The sequence below is a fragment of the Bremia lactucae genome, linkage group LG2 (assembly GCF_004359215.1).
Source record: "Bremia lactucae strain SF5 linkage group LG2, whole genome shotgun sequence".
Classification (NCBI taxonomy): domain Eukaryota; phylum Oomycota; class Peronosporomycetes; order Peronosporales; family Peronosporaceae; genus Bremia; species Bremia lactucae.
In genome coordinates, this window is record NC_090611.1 from 4,372,948 (window position 1) to 4,390,418 (window position 17,471).

Here is a 17,471-nt window from a genome sequence, read left to right on the forward strand (position 1 = left end):
TGCAACTGCTCGCTAGTATCACTTTGTGACGTTACTGACGCTTCGCGTCTTCGCTGTCTTCGGTGTTTCGGTGTCGAGGCAATATGCCTCTTACAGGCCAAAACATCTATGTTGTCAAGCTTCACAGGTTTCGCAACCTTTACCTCCAATACGATATTCCCGAGGAACATTTAAGTCAAACTCCTTGTCCAGTGACCGTCTACGTGTCACTTCACGCGCATTAGAAGGGTCTGACCCGAAATGCCCTGAAAAACTGCTAATAGTGTCACGACTTATACTCAGTGTGGTTTCACCTCGGCCGACCATACTCAGAGAATATAGATGTCCACTTCACGTTTCTCAGGGATCTAACACCCTTGATGACTGGGCCCTAGGCCTACAATGCTTTCAGGATTCATTAAATCGCAATTGCTACGAGTCTACGGCGCACGTGCCATTCCAACCCCCTTTTCTAAGTCGGGCTCAGAATTAGTGTTTTCAACATTAGAGTCCACTTAGACATTCCAATGTTAGCACACTGACAGATTCGGTCAGTGATTCACGCCAATAGCGCTTTTGTTGCCTAGCAAGGGTGGTTTCAATACTCTTTAAGCCTTTGCTAGGAGTATTGCGCGTTGCGTCTAAAGTCTTAGATCTCCAATCGATCAATGGCTCAGAGCCTTAAAGCTAGGCCATACCCTCTATGGGAAAGACGTCGAGCACAATAGCAAGACGCCCCTAGTCAATTAAATTGACCATCGCTTATTAAAACCCGTCACAGTCGCCTGAGGCCAGGCTTATACTCACGCTCCGTGCCGTTGTGCACCGAGCTAATGGGGCTAGGTCATGTTCACTCCCACCTCTTAGAGGTTCAGCAGAGCCTAGGTCTTTCCCAGTAGGGCGCCTCGCACCTACTGGGTATTGACGTTTTCCCGCACCGTACCAGATTTTTGGTATAAGTCGGGATTGTTGGTCTTTCGCGCTTTGCGTAGGAAGCAAGCCGGACGTTAACGTTTCGTGCTTCCACACATATAACGTCTACGGATGTTCTTATGCTGTTTCACAGCTTTAAGTGCATCTTCTCCTTCCTTTACGAGACCTAGTGCATCATATCCGGTCTATTAGACATAAACCATGTGCTCGAAGAGCTTGTACGGTAAACAGGCGTGCAAACACGAGTAAATTTAAAATCGAACACAACCGTAGCGCTGTGGCAACTGCCTCTTCGAAAGGAGCAGGATGAGATCGGAATAATTCCGTCCGAACAACGCCGTCATTGAGACCTCCCGTATAGACTGTTACCACAATTGCTTCTTGCACCGAGTCTTGCTGCATAGCGGCAATGAGAGCTCTCAACTTCTAACAATAGTCTTTCGGGGTTCATTTGCCCTGACGAGTCGCTTTGAGCCGTAATCGAGTAAAAAAAGCCTGACGAGACGGTGCAAACATGCTAGTCAGTTTCTATTTCAGCGAATTCCAAGTGGGAAAAGCGTCGTTTATAGACGTTCTGCACGAGAGTGCCCATTCCAGGGCTCAACTTCCGAGCTTGGAAATGGCCGTGACCACCTTTTGTCGTTCTGTTAAGAACAAGGCGAGATCAATGGACACCTCCATCTGCTTAAACCAAAAAGGAAGATTTTCTCCCTCTTTCCCTCAAATTTCTTAACACTGACGACAAGACGGTAAACCTAACGCTCTGGATCAGGTACAGAAATGTAGCGAGTCGGCATAGATGCCGCTAAGTGGTCCTGGACCTGATCGGTAAGAGAGGATTCGTGTTGCTCTCGTCCCTGGGACATGATGTACTAAATGTGTTCCAGCCCACAAGGTTTTGAGCTTTTTCAGACGCTGAGCGTTTTGCCGTTGAAAATTCTGGAAAAGAGTCCATTTCAGCAGAGGCTTAGTCTATTAAAGACTCAAGCGTAGATTGACTACGGTTCCTACGAGGTGTTGCGGAGCCAGATGAAGACTCATAGACTCAAAGAGTCACTTATTTATATAGAACTAATAGTTTCAACAATTCAGTGAGTCGTGCAAGCTCGTAAAGCTTAGTAAATCCTAGTTCAAGGGAATAAATTAATAATTAAAATCTAAAACCTTACCCTAGCTAAATATAAATAGATTTCGGCCGCCAGATTTATATCTTGCAGCTACCGCATATGTTACCGATGATCAATGGGATTTTAGTGATTAACTATTTTAAAAATAATAAAAGGTATTTTACCCATAAAGTAAATGAACCACAGCAATGGTGCTTTATTACACCAAAGTCCCGCCGTGAACCAGGGGTCTCGACTGAGACACATGGCAAGGACGTATCGGGTAATAATGTTAGGCTAATTAAAGCTGACGCGACTGATAGTAGTCGACGCGCTCTGCGCCATTTATGTCATATTGCATTAACGCACAACCGATTGCAAAATTGCTGGCGTCACAGACTTTAAATGGTGCGTCTTGCTTTGCAATTGCCGATCGTGGCGATTGCGTCAAGCTTTGCTTGATAACTTCAAAAGATTGCTCAATATTAGCGTTCCATTACCACTTAACATTTTTCTTCAACAAAGACGAAATATATACTGTCATTTCGGCATATAGTTGCGAGGTTACTTGTACAAGTACGCCACTAGGCCGAAGAGCTTTTGAAGTATCTTTACGTCGGCTGGCACAGGCTAGTTAATGATTCCCTTGTTCTGTTCAGAATCAGAGCGTTCCCTGTTTTTTCCAACGATGTATCTAGCAAGTAATATAACGCTTGCAGCGAATAATTACTTCATGAGATTGGTGTACAGCTGATGCTCGCGCATAAATGTAAGGACCTTTCGGACTTAGGTACGACGTAAATCAATAACCGACTTTCCGTTTATGGCTCGGTATGAACGAAGAGGATTGTAAGAAACTCGGTGCGAGATTCCGCACCGAATTCAAAAGAATGGTTACAAATATTTTGTATGTTGTAAAGGCATTATTAAGCCCTTGTGGTATAATACCCATTTTTAGAGCATACTGCTCGGTGGGGCTAAGTACTGTATACGTATTTTCCTGTTCACGCAACAGAATTGGATAGAATCCGTCCATCATATACATGGACGAAAAGATGGTACTCTTTGACATACATCAATGATCATGTTCTTTTTGGTAATGCTTCTTCACGAGATAGTGTTTACTGCTTCATGACGCAGTAATTTGAACCTGGTACCATGTCGATTTCGTTTCAAGATCTTTTTCTTTAGGCAACTCGCGCGGTAACGAACTAGGAAACATACTTGAATTCGCTCATATTCTTGAACAAAGGAATTGTTTCGAATGAATTCTAAATTGCGACGCAAAACGTTTAATTCGACCCTCGTTATCAAGGGCACTTTCGTCTCCATCGATGAGCTGCTGAGAATCCGTTCGTTCTCTGGAAATACTATTGCAAATTGAAAATAGGCAGCGTACCAATTTTCTGTGACGAGTACGCAGATCTACTGGACTTTGCCACTATCTAGCGCTGACAATTGAGCTATCTCCAGATGTATCAAGTCTACACTTAGTCCATTCTTGACAAAGACCTCAAACATCTCGGATTTTTCCTGAAATTTACATTCACTGATTCTTGGGGACTTTTTTCCTCAGATTTGGGACTTATTCTCCTATTTATTTGAAAATTAGCCTTCCCAACTGCCTCAAGCTGTAATTGCGCAACCACAGCGAGAATTTTATAATTGACGTTTGAGCGTCTAATATTGTGTTTGCTTCATCAGCAGCTACCCTTGGTCGTGGAGGTGCCACCTTAAAGGAGACGCGCACGGGTTTGGTCACCATGCGAAAATGTTGGTATAAGATCAACAGCAAGTTTAACCCTGCAGAGAGAGACACAATAGTGCTTGATGTCACTCTACAACAAATAACTCAAGTGAGTGTGGCCAACGTAATGGATGTTTCCTATAAAATGGACAATAGAGAAGAATGAAGTCATTATGTTTAATAATTTCACGTAAGATTCATAATGTTATCACGTAGTAATATTGTAGCAGCAACACGACAGTTCTGTTTATTGGCTGACTCTAGATCGTGTTAAACCCGAATATAGCCACTAGACGCGCGAATGGGCAGGGGACAATGAGCGTAATACATAGTTAGGCTAATAGTATAAGTCAGTTGAGAGGATCGCAATACTTAGAGACTTAATTAAATTATCAAGCTTCACTTTCACTCTTTACTAAGGCTGCTCAGTACCGACCTTCGAATTGCTAAGCCAAGCTTAGCAAATTTAAAATCTTCCTCTTCACGTCGTGTATGTGAAGTACTTCACGTTCACTGTTTTCAGTGCAGGTCGGCTAGTACTGAAGCAGAACTAGCAGAAGGTGCTCCGTTACAAAGTGAGTACATTTGTTACCAAGGTATACCTGCTCGGAATTTGCTGCTGTTTTTAAGATGGCGAATTCACGTTGACGGCCAAATGCGCACGAGTCTTGTGCGGCCAAAATGCGCTCATTAACATAGGCAATTACGTTGGTATTGTCTTCGCTTGGCGTTATACGCAAAAACACGCTTAAATTTAGTCGAATTAAATAATACTACGTTTAGAACGAGAACTTTGGAGATGTAACGGGGCACCTTTGCTAGTACTGCTTCGGTACTAGCCAACCTGCACTAATTACAGCGAAAGTAAGGTACTTCACAAACACTTAATCCAAAGAGGGAGAAAACATCCCTGTTTGGATTAAGCAGATGGAGATGTCCATCGACTCCGCCTTGTTCTAAACAGAACGGCAAAAGGTGGCTATGGCCATTTTCAAACTCGGAGGTTTTCTAATGTGTAGGGACGAATGTGGGCATTAATACAATCACTGCCCAGGTACATCGGCCCGTTCCGTGTATTGAACCGCCAATGCTTACATAATTCTATGGCTGAACTGTCCAAGAAAAAGTATGGCTAATGGAACTTCCGAAAGACCTACTTCAAAGGTACACACATAGATAATCAGACCGGTTTGATTGCTTGAGCGTGGTAAAAATAAATTTAGTTTAGTTAAAGTCGGATTCGTCTAACTTAAAATGAATCACCTATTATATCTGCTTCGTGCAGGCTACACTTGGCTTGGCAACTAAAGGTCGGTACTAAGCAGGCTCAGTACAAGGAGAAAAACTCTGTTTAATATCTTTAGCTCCTACGTCACGATCTTCTTTCGACAGGCTTTGATACATAAAAATTAAACTATGTAAAGCGGCCCCTTGCGCGCTGCTCACTCTGCGTCTAGCAGCGATTGGCGGGGTTGATTCAAACTTAAACTTTAATTAACCTTCAGCCAATTAATAGAGCCGTTGCCTTATTGCATCAGTTTTACCACATACGGTAATATAAGAAATACTAATTTAAATTTGAAATGATAAGAACTTCATACTTCTTTATTTACTTCTCATAAAAGAGATTATAGTTTTTGTTCCTCTTATACGATAATATTTATGTAACGGAACTTCCCATTAAAGGATACTCACCTAGTTAGAGTGTAACTCTGGTTCAAAGGAGGAAGACTTGCTTGAGCAAAGACCTACCTGGCTCTTGCTCATCATACATTCACACAATAGTCAATGCGAAGGAATTGAAGTTAATTCAACCAACTTGAAGAACACAAACTCAGCGATAGCAATGAGGCTGTTGCTGACGCTGATAATAACGACGCTGGTGTATTCTGCATCGACAATGACAATCCCAGTGAGGGCATCATTACTCTCACTTAAGATAAGAAGGGTTCCGGCAGTGCGCACTGGGCGCACTGAAATCACCTACAAAATTGAGTGAGCAGGTGAATTGCTGTTGGCTTGAAAAACAGTGGTTCGTTTCGTTCAGGACTTGATCGCTTATTGTATGGACCGACAGATGCAAAACGCTGCTAAAATTAGAGAGCAAATGTTCTTTCATTTAAAATTAAGATCGAGTCCACTGTCCACGGTAAGTCTATCCAAACTTATAAAGACGAAGGTGGGCAGTCATACATTGCTGCTAAAGTAGAGTGTACTTAACCTTGTTATAGCTAACAGGAAAAACGAGTGCCAATTCTGAGACCCAGAAAATTTTGGGAGGAACTCATATAAGGTCCAATTTCCTGCAAAAATCTGCTATTCAATGTCATCTAATTCATCTTAAATGCTGGAAAGAACAGGGCGTTGGGATCTGTATGTTTTGTTTGCGTACTCGTCAATTCTGCCTGACAGCACCTTCCGGTATATATCCATGTCTCAGAAGGCTTTACGGGCGAATGTGCGGATGGTGGCCAACGACAGCGATTCGAGGGTCTTCGGTACTGCTTTCACGAGTCCGTTCCAGGTGTAATTGCAGGTTGCTCGCGAGTTCACATTGGCTGCGCCCCAGAAGTTTTCAATATAGTTGAGCTCACAATGGAACATTGGGTAAAAAATCATTTTGTGTCCCGCGGCATGTATGACTTCCCCGAGCTGGCATTTCTGGGCAAGGAAGTCTTCTTGGTTGTGCAGGATAGTCATCGCACAACAAGAAGTGCTCCCATCCACCAATTCTTGCACTTTCCTTGCAGTGCGTTAGTCCACAGTCCACGCTCAATTATGATCTGCTTTGTACCCGCGCAAGCCTGGGTCTGGATAGTCCGTGAAGAAGACCATCTGCTGCACTTTGCCTCCAAAGTCGGCGGCGCGCATTTTCTGTTGCTTTCCTTTTGGTTTGATATTCATGCGCGAGGCAACCAGTGCATCCTTCGCAAAAGCTGCGTCGCTGGTTGCATTTTCAAGCGCAAATACAGCAATACACCTGGGGTGTCGCGCCTCAAAAATGAATATAGCTCGCTCTCGCACCTGCGCGAGGCGGTCACTGCTTGTCCACCATCCATCATTGATTTGTCCGGGCCGAGTAGTTACGCATGCCTCCTTCGGAACGCCCTCCACTTGCTAACATTCTGCTAGCGCAGCCTCCCAATTGTGTTGCAAAAAGAGTCATTGACGTGGATTGAACGTCATTGGCCTTTCTTTCGGGCTGCTCGCCCGCTGGTGCCCACACGTAGCAGGCTCCATCGTACGCCAAGAAGGTGCTCGCTTCATGCGTCACGAGGACGTGTAATCTTTCTCCTTCATCCAGTCTCGGTCCCAGCTCCTGATCCATGTTGTCGCCTTCGCATTCCGGCATAAACCGTTCTAATTAATCCGTTTTTGATAGAAAGACGTCTCGGCGACATTGCACCACATCCGTACGCTCATAGCCATCAAAATGAACGCCCTTTTTTCACCGCCGTGTGCAAAAAATTAAAATGCTTGACCATGTAATTTCTGGCAGCGTTCGGATTAATTTGAGGAGCGGGGTCAAATCCCAGACCTTCGCAGCAAAAAACAGTCTCAGTTTGAGTGAGTGCAGAAGTTGCGTCTTGTTTGCACCTTGCCTAACCTGGAGCGACGGTTGGTTGAAATATTTTAAAAGGTTTTTCGGCGACATCTTAAATTGTGCAGGCGAAGTTAGGACTGTTTCTGCAAAACAATATCCTCGTCTTCGATCATGGAGCTGGTCTTAATGCGCTAACATCGATAACTTACCTAGAACGGTTTGCACGAAGAGTACTGCAAGGTGGAGAATAGCGAACTTTTATCGGCTTGAATTTTGGACTCACGGATACGACACAAGACTTCGCAAAATCCGCCGTCCATCGTCGAAGGCACCGTGCAAAAAATCGCCGTGTTCACAGCTGGTGAAACGGCGACAGCGGCCTTCAAGCGCGTAAACTGCTTTTTAATCATATTGAAATAACATGTCGGCGCTTTTAAACGTATAAGGGTCACGTTGTCCATATATTCCTTCTGGGCAGCGAGCAATAACGTCGCGCTTAATTGCAGCAAAGTGTCGTCTGCCTCGATAGCCCGGTGAACGCCGTGGGGCAACAAATAGCTTTGCAAAGTGAAAGTGTCCGATTCCACGTCGTAGCCGCCAATAGCAAACGATTCGTCCTCGTCATCGGCGCCTGCTTCCTGGGTGTTTTCTTCTTCCACAACCAACCGGATAAGCATTTTCGGGATGTTGAGAGGCAAGGTGAACACACGTCACTAACCAACTGCTTCGAGTTCCTGGCGCTTTTCAGCTTTGGCTTGCAGCATCTGCGTCGAATGACATTTCGCTTAGAAACCCGTGGCAAGTTTGAGCTGTCTGGAGAAATCACGTTTACCGTTGAAGTTGCAGCGCAGCAAAGGTATGGGAGAAATGAAGCGAAATTGTGGTAGGGGTTGGCAAGGTTGTGACCAGTCAAAGTCTTATCCCCTGCCCCCCCCTAACCCCTGAAAATCCCGCTGGAAAGCTGCCAAAATTGCGAGTTTCCCTCATCTACCATACAAAAAGTCCGATCTCCAAAGTGTTACTAATCAGCCAAAACAAATTTAACGTGAAAACCAAACATAACATTGTAGCCCTGCACTTGCTGCACATAACTATGTCTGCGCTTTAATAACAGCAAGTATATGCACGGAGTAGTAGAGTTCCAAAAGTAGTTGCTAAGACTAGGTTGTGTGCACCGAACATCGGTCCGTTTCGTGTTGTGCACCGCCAAGGCATTGCATACACGATCGAGCTGCTTCGTATCCTATATTTTACGTCTAGCGTCTTCACCCGTACTACCAGTACGAGGCTTCTTCCGGTTCCGAATCCAACCTCCGCGTTCCAAAGCATCCGCGAGAACCTTGTGCTACCGGCTTTGATGTTGCATTCGATCCTAAAAGGATGCAATCTGGGATGACCTGTCGCCAGCTCATTGCCAAACGCCTTAATCGCTTGTTTGTTTGCCAGTTGGGCGAACGATACTCAGCTCGATTATTTGCCCGATTAGCGCAAAGGCGTTGCTTGGTCGACGTTAGCTCATCAAAAGCGTCACGCTCATTGTTCACGTCCTCCTTTAAATCGGAGAGGGCGCGATTGCGCACATGTCACCCAACATGCGGGTCCAACGAAATTGTCCGGACCTTGCTATATCTCCCTCCTCCGCATTTAGTATGAGCTCGAGCGGTGAGAAGTAATTTCTCGTAAGGAATGTTCTTGAGTTTATGCGATGTAAAAAGGAGTTCGAACGAGTTATCTCGACCGCTGGCGTAAATATTCATCCTATCACGACAGTTGGGAGCATTGCTCCCAACTAAGGATTGTTGTTTCGGGTCTCGTCGAACAGTATGACGTTAATAATCCTTCGGTCCATAAGGAACATCGAAAAAAGGGCGCTTCGCGCTTGTCAGGTAATTGCAAAATATTAATCCCTTCGCGCATCACATCAGAGAGGCACACCCTCCAATGCCATTCCTTAGGCTTCGACTGTGCCCTTAACGCAACAGGAATATGAATTTTTCCACGATATGCAAAATTAATCTTCTTTTCTCGATAATCAGTGCAACTTATAGCTTTCACGACCATGGACCTCTTTTCAGACGGGTCACGAAACCGTGACCAGTTTGTCAAGCCAGGCCTCGCGGCCTACGCTTTATACATTCTGTGTGGATGTATCCCAAGCCTGAATTAAATGCTTCACATACTTGGCGTGCTTGCTAGTGAACCATTGATGTCGAAAAGTAGCATCGTGAATTACTGGTGTGCGTCCTCACGGGCTTGTGAAGCCTTGATAAATCGTATGGAATCGTAAAACGATCAATGGTCATTTCTGACCAAAAAATTAGATTGTCCTTTGCGAGCAACCAAGGCTTTTTCTGAGGAGCCATACGAAACACATTGCGGTCCCTTTCATTTTGACTGATGGAGGCAGACAAGCCAACACCCTTATCATGTTAATTTTCGATCACTTCGTTTTATGGTGACGCGAATTATATCACTAGCATTTCACAGTGGTTGAAATCAGCATAGTATAGCTCCTCGTCATACGTGTCGGGCGAACCGATCACACCACTAATTGCTTTCTTAATCGATTTCCCAGAACCCACTGGTTAGCTATCACGGCCCCCGAGTGATCCTTAGCCAAAATGTATTTGAGTCACACGAGATATCCGACATATAGTAAAATACGCTTGCAATCGAAGTTGCGGGCGAGTTGTCGCCCGCAGCTGACGCCTGCGCATCTGCTGCATCAGTTTCAGTAGCAGTTGCCCATTGCTTTGATTAACATGCTTATTCTTTCCGTTTCAGTGTTTAGTATGGACTTTTGCGATTGCACATACCTGTGAAGCCGCAAGGATTGCCATCTCAAAGGCAAACCGTATGAACTTGGTTACAATGTGATGATTCAGTTGGAATGTCTCTACAATTTAACAAGTGCTTCCTTTTGCAGAAAGATAGAATTGTACTCTCTGTCAGATAGTAAATTTCACTAGAACGACTGTTGGTAAAGGGGGGTGAAGGGAGGGTGAAGGGAGGGTGATGTAAGGGGGTAGTTCCTTACATAATTGTCACCTATATGATGAATTAAAGAACAATGAATATTGTCTTTAGAGCTAATACTATGGTAGTTATGCGACAATTCTTTACATGGGTTGACTTAAATCTGAAAATAATTTTGTCAATCGCTGCTGGATGCGCGAATGGGCGGTAAGCAATGAGTCACTATACATTTTTTGATATTGTATATTAAGTTAGGTCTATAAGAAGGACTTGTACGAGGAAACTTAATTAGATTAATGTAACATACTTTTTTGCCGGACACTAAGGATTTCTTAATATTGACCTTCAGAAGCTAAGCCACGCTTAGCAACTAAAAACTCATACTATATTCGTCGTGTACGTGAAGTATTCGGAGGCATCCTAAGTGTAGGTTGGCTAATACAGATCAGGCACTAGCGAAAGGTAACCCCGATTAATCTTTCCTACATTATTATTAGTGTAGATTACACAACCTGCTATCTCTACAATTTGAATATTCACCATGATTTCCTGTCTTAGAATAGACCTTGTTGGACAACTGCGGACTAGCTGTCAATATCTGTTGCTTCCATGTTCAGAATCCGCATGGTTTGGCTCGGCTATCTATTAGGTTCATTTTTAGCGAGCACCAGAAAAAGCAGGTTACAGTTGATTAAGAATTATTGGCAGGTTAGTATAGCTTATAAGCTTACATTAGTGAATCTATCTGCTCTTTCACCACAAACATTTGTTGATAGCAAAACTGAGCGCAATATGCTGCAGTAGGGCTCAAAATAATGTAATAAAAAATCGCAACTATTCTGGTCGAATTTGTGCAAAGCATAGCCACAGTGCTTACAAGATAATTTAGATCGCAACACGCAGAAATGTGCTGTTGCACGGCTCTATTGAGCTTATCGGAGCACATCCGACGGCGTTTGAAACTTGTCTGAGCTGCGCTCGGCAACTAAAGCACCAGTTCCGGTACATTTTACATATAAATTTAACAAAATCTTCGCGCATAGCGTAAGCGCCTGAAAATTCATACGCTTCCAAACGTCGTCATCATTCAAATCCGTCGTCTAAGATGCTATCAGCTGTAGAAAAAATTACACAAATCGTATGATTCGCTGACGAGACTTGGTACCATGTACATCCGTGGAAATTATATACTTTGTAATAGTTAGTGGGCGCCTTAGGCAACCTCACATAATAAGCTTCTGCTCATATACAAATGGCGTCACGAAAGCGGTTAAGTGTCTTCTAGTTGTATTCGTAAGTAAACTTACGACTGATTCAAATTTATTAAAATTTGGTATAAATCATTTCTATAAATTATAAGATGTCATCTCTATAGATGCACACATATGGCGAGCGTGTATATGTTTTATGCCTCAGCTCGCAGGACGTCCGTCCTAGACGTCACTCGATGACACACTACCCTGCTGTTCATTATCGCCTTTAAAATGAGTGCACCTGGTGTGCATGACATGTATCACTGTAGGAACCTCACCCGAATGGCAGGTCAATCAAATGCACAGGTATCAGTTGTCCATGAACTCAACGGCTGTGTAAAAAATAAAGGCAGCTAGCCCTTACACGAAATTTCTTTAAGAACTATCTTACACACTTATGTAGACATAACGAACGGAAAACACGAAGGAACAGTGAGCGGTCTACGATGTGCTGCTTCAGTCCTCTTAGATATCTCTAGAGCAACTGGTGTGTGCACAATCAGGGTGACTTCTCACGGCGCTGATCATTTCTTATAAAAGATGCAGAACTAGTGGGTCCTCATCAACCCACCCATACAGCCTTACACAAAGCGTACCTGCTGTGATGATTTGCTTAGATTATGGTTACAATGACGACGACGACTGTTGCTGTCGCGCTATTAACTTTTTACTGATCCATCCCACTCCACTTACACAGTGAGAGTGTAGATCTGTCGCACACTGTCGACTTGAATGAGCTGATATTGCGCCATCATCGCAAAGTGGTGACGAAGTCAGCGAGCTAACTAAAGGATGATCGCGCTATTAAGCCCATCCAAGAAATTAACCTTTGTTCTCAAAAAGAAGACGCCTTAAGTTGCGAAGGCAAGGTTGCCTACCGTCGACGAGGCGAGTGTCATGTCACCTGCGCCAACGAGCTGCGACCATTTATTTTAGCGCTGCCCATGAAGGTACATTTTTTCAATTGGATCAAAACGAGATATCTAAAATTCAGACTATCCATAACGAAGAGTTCAACGAATAAGAGCCTGATCATAAAGCTCAAAACCGACGGCACATGATCGTTTCCAGCCGGTGTCGCGAGCACGCCGGATTGGACTCGGCTATGCGACTGTTGCCATACCGCTTACGCCATCTTTAGCCGGCCGAATGGCGACAATTGGATGGAACTGGTGCGTCGCTCCTAGAGCGTGCCACTATAGACGCTCACAAATTCTTGGGCATCTACCGCTGGTGGAAAGCTCGAAAATTACTTGGTCCTATTTCTCACGCTATAAGACGCCCACAACTTCTAGGGCATCTCCCGCTGGTAGATGGCTCAAGAAAAATAACTTTGTCCTATTTCCGAATTTCGGTCGTGTTGCGATGAAACTCAACATTTGACCAGTACGAAGCAGAGTTACTGTTCTGGTTTCAGCTACGTTCATTAAAAGGCGAAAAAACGGTCGCTGCAAATTAACTGAAAGGCAACAGTTTTCTCCAGTCCTTAGGAGTCGCTACTGTGTGCATACATCTTACACGACTTAATTGGCACGTTCCTACCATCAGTCTGTGTATAATCTGCTGATGACATGCGAAACTTGCTACTTAGCAGCTCAAACAAATGACTCCAAAATACCGACGTATAATGCCGATCCGATTTTAATACTTTAGACTCGGGCATCCCGTGTAGTCGATACATGTATTCCGGTAACACGAGCTGCCTCTTTTCCTAAAATCGTGGTGCACTTGGTGCTCATTGCACCATCGACCTCAGTCTGTCTTCCGATACAGAGAAAGCCCGTCCAACCCTTGTGGCCAGGCGGCATGCCAAACAGGAAATTCATTCTGACCAATTACTAACAATCAGTTGGTATCGCAGTGGATTTGCAGGCTTAAGGCGCTGAAACTGTTTGCAGGAACGAATATAGTCGGCCAGGTGGGGCCACCAAAATTCTCTGACACTCGTAAGAATTTTTTTTCGGGTCGGCTAAGACAATCATTTTATCCGGCTTGTATATACAGAAGACTGCAAGCTGTGCCGCCATCCCAGGTGGGAGGTGCAGTAAGTTTGTTGTGGCCCGGAGTGATGCGTGTTCCGTGTAAATCACAAATGGCTTGGTGCGCAACAGGTGCACTGAACTTAACAGGAGTATACATAAATTGAAAGTAGCACCTTGTCTGCACAGGTTGATTCAGTTACGCAGCTTTCAGAAGCCGGGACTGGTAATAGATGATACGGTAAACGCCGTCGTCATCCTTCTGCATTAGCGGGCTGCCAATTGCAAATTACCTTGCATCGCAGACAATGCGAAAGGGCTTATCCGTGTCTGATGATGCCAACACGTGCCTCTACACGAGATTTTCACTGATGTGAGCGCATCTACTTGCTCTTTTGCACAAGCCCATTATGCTTCCTTTTTTTAAGTTGGCCAGACAAGGGCTTACTCGACTCTGCATAATTCTTGCTGTAGTTATGCAAGTGAAAACCGAGCGATTATAACTGGGGCAAATCCTTCATGTGACATTAAACTGGGCATTCCTTCACAGCATTGACCTTTTCTGGGTCTCCTCGTACACCATGTGTACCTGCGATGCTGCCCAATACAGTTATCTCGGGAACCCTTATGACGCACTTTTGCACGTTATCGTACAGATAAGAGTCTCAGAGTCCTTCAAACAGCCTCCAAATAACGCTTGAGCGACTCAATTTCCCTCAGCCCGTCCTCGGTCCTACTTTGCACGATACATCGTCAACGTAATGGGGCGCTTAGGCGCGGTGCTGACGCATCAAACGAGCCACCACTCTGTTGAATATCGCTGGCGCATTTTTCAACCCTTGTGGCGTCATAAGCCTTACCAAAGTATAATGCTTGCTGCTGTTTAGCCATATCAAGCTCTCTCACAAGAACGTGAAAAAGATGGTTTACTATCCCATGGAGATCAACAATAGATATTTCTGCGGGATATGCTTCAGCTGGAATGGAGGTTGTGCTCAGCTTATTGTAAGCGTGAACTCGCGCCATCCACCGACTGCCTCACTCACACAGAAGGTCGGGCTGCAGTGAGGCGATGTGCTCTCACGTCCATGTCCCGCCATGACTCTTATATAAGAACCCATCGACATAATCGACTTGTTCCTTCGGCAACGGTCATTGCCTGGTCACAGTATACTTGGTGCCCGGTTTCCGTGCCTGATGGCTGTATTGGCCGGTAGGGGGCTCGGCAGATTGACTATGTCAGTGGCTCGCGCCAATAGCGTTTTTGTTGCCTGGCGAAGGTGAATTCATGACTCGCCAAAGCTTTGCTAGAAATTTTGCGCGTTGCGACTGGGGCCTTTGACCTCCGATCAATCCAAAGCTCATTTTGTCTAAGCAGGCCATACCAAGGATGAGAAAATATCTCGATCTCGGGCCAAGGGCTTGACAACGTTCCGGATTGTCAGAGTCCAAAAACTTTGTACCTAAGTTTAATGGGATGTTAGGAACGGTGACGCGAGTCCCAGTCGTTAAGCGAACAGTGATTTAACCACCGAATTGTCAAAGTCCAAAAACGTTGTACCTAAGTTCAATGGGACGTTAGGAACGGTGACGCGAGTCCCAGCCGTTAAGCGAACAGTGATTTAACCACCTTCATGGGCTTTAAGCGCCTCAGCATATCGCAGATATCCTTTAAGGGGGAGGACGTCAAAAAAACATAATTGCAAGACGCTTCTATGAAAATTAGTATTGATCATGACTCATTAAAACCATAATACTCGCCTTAGCGACTAACGCGCCAGGCTTGTCCCACGCCTCGTGCCATTAGGTACATAGCTCTTTGAGGCTAAGCACTGTTTATCCTCAGGTTTAAGAGAGCCTAGCTGGTCCCCCGTAGATAACCCCACCCATACAAGGAATCTGTTCTTTTCAAAACTAGGGGAAGCAATAATCCTCGAGATTGTCTATCCAGTTGAAGAAGAGAGCTTGGTGGACGTCTGCTCGTCGTCCACCAGATATAAATCTGGCGGCCGAAATCTATGTAAGCTAGGGTAATGTTTTAGATTCAAACAATTAAATGAAGTTCAGTTCCCCTATTGATTTAAAGCGTCTAATGCCTTCCTAAGGCTTGCGATTTTATCTGTGAGAGAAAAAATCCTTTCTAAGGTATATTCTCTCGGGCACTAGTTGCCACTTGGTTTAACGAATCACTGAATCCCTTGATCTAGGATTTACTAAGCTTTACGAGCTTGTACGACTTACTGAGTTGTTATACGTATTATTTCTATAGAACTATGTGCTCTTTGGGTCTATTAGTCTTCCTCTGACTTAAGGAGCAAGGTAGCTCCGCAACATTTGGCAATCAGATGTTGACTTAATTGAAAGAGTTCCAAGTGGTCAGATTTTGTAACTTTTAACGGTGTCAAACGGAACGTACAAATCGTGTTCTCGAAAACATACTTCTAGTGTACGCACTACTAGCACACATTTTCTGAGCACAGTGAGGTAGTTGGTGGGCGCCTAAGCGACCTCACCCAACAGAATAAAAACCTTAGTTTCAGTGACGTTAGAAGAGCGGTAATCCGGCTCCACTTGCGCACTTGTTAACTAGGAAGTAGTTTTCAGACTGATTTACATTTAACCTTATTATATATAAATCCTATTACATACAATTATAAATGCCATCTCTGTAGATATGCACTGATATGTATTGCGAGCGTATTGATTCAAATACCTCGTATCTTGGATGACGCTAACTGTCATCTTCGTTAATGTGAATACCTTCAGGTGCATCACATTCACAAGGGCGGGTCACAATGTGAACCACACCCAAGTGGTGGGTCCAATTAATTCACTTAAGTATTTGACCATCGCCTTGAGAACACAAAGTGTACTTAACGGGGATTTTTTTACACAGAGCAACTTTAGCCCGTTACTTCCAGGATGTGTACGAGTTAGAGTGAGTATTTGCCGATGGCAGAATTTGCCACCAACAACTCGGTGCATGCGTCTTCAACGCACCCACCGTTCTTTGTGATTGGATTACGGAGCAATCATAGTTCGTCAAACGACAAGGACGATGGCCGATCGTTTGTATTCGTTGTAGAATAACTGAAGCAAAATATAACAATCGAGGAATCCGTCTATTGCTACATCCTGCCATATGCTGAAAACAATTTATGCAGTGAATATAACAACTCCCTAAGAAGATTATGCTGAGAACAATTTATGCATAATCTTTTTAGGGAGTTGTTATATTCACTACCTTTTTTTGGTTAAATTCACTACCTTTTTTAAAGTACACGTCGCACTTAACATTATATTCACTACCTAAACATTCCCTAGACTACAAACCACCCTCACTTGCAAAATTATAATGCTACCTCCTCCAGAAGCAAGAATCTACCACCCGCGAGGAATTGTTAAAAGCTGTGCAGGAATTTTCTTGCGGCCATGGTTATGCCACACTACATTGCGTTCAATTGCAGGGAAGGCAGTTTATTTCAAATGTGATCGGCCTACATGTTTCTTGATAGAAGCAAACAACCGGAAGCGCCAGAGAACAACCCCATTCTTACTTAGTGAAAATTTCTCAAAAATGACTAGAAAATGGACTCTGAAGGTGAAAAATCCTTTGCATGGAGAAGATTTGCCACAACACAGGTGTAACGGGGTGTATCGTTACATAGAATTAACACTTAAAGGTTGTTAATTAATATATTATCTAAAACGTAGATAATATTTGGAGGATATTACTTTATATAGTAATATCCTGAATTCTTATCCATAAATAGGTATAGACCATTATGTCTATTTATTCCGCAGACTAATCAGCTGTAGAAGTAATCAAAGAGAGTTACAAGATAAGATAGATAAGAATTCATTTACATGTTTAGTATTAGTTTATAGTTAAGTCAGCATTTACAAAGATAGATTAAGAGACACTTAACTATATTAATACAGTTTTCATTTTAC

At 43.9% G+C, this 17,471-nt stretch overlaps 2 protein-coding genes across 2 annotated transcripts; both read right to left on the minus strand.

Moving 5' to 3' along the window:
- Positions 1-6,537: 6,537 nt before the first annotated feature.
- On the minus strand, positions 6,538-6,824 carry CCR75_000784 (uncharacterized protein; the record flags this gene model as incomplete). Its single annotated transcript, XM_067958890.1, has 2 exons — positions 6,538-6,745; positions 6,790-6,824. The coding sequence occupies 2 exons, from the start codon at positions 6,822-6,824 to the stop codon at positions 6,538-6,540; spliced, it is 243 nt and encodes an 80-aa protein (XP_067821588.1).
- Positions 6,825-7,518: 694 nt separating this feature from the next.
- CCR75_000783 (uncharacterized protein) lies at positions 7,519-7,986 on the minus strand (the record flags this gene model as incomplete). The annotated part of the gene is made up of 1 exon (XM_067958889.1): positions 7,519-7,986. One exon carries the CDS (start codon positions 7,984-7,986, stop codon positions 7,519-7,521), a length of 468 nt encoding a protein of 155 aa, XP_067821587.1.
- Positions 7,987-17,471: the final 9,485 nt, after the last annotated feature.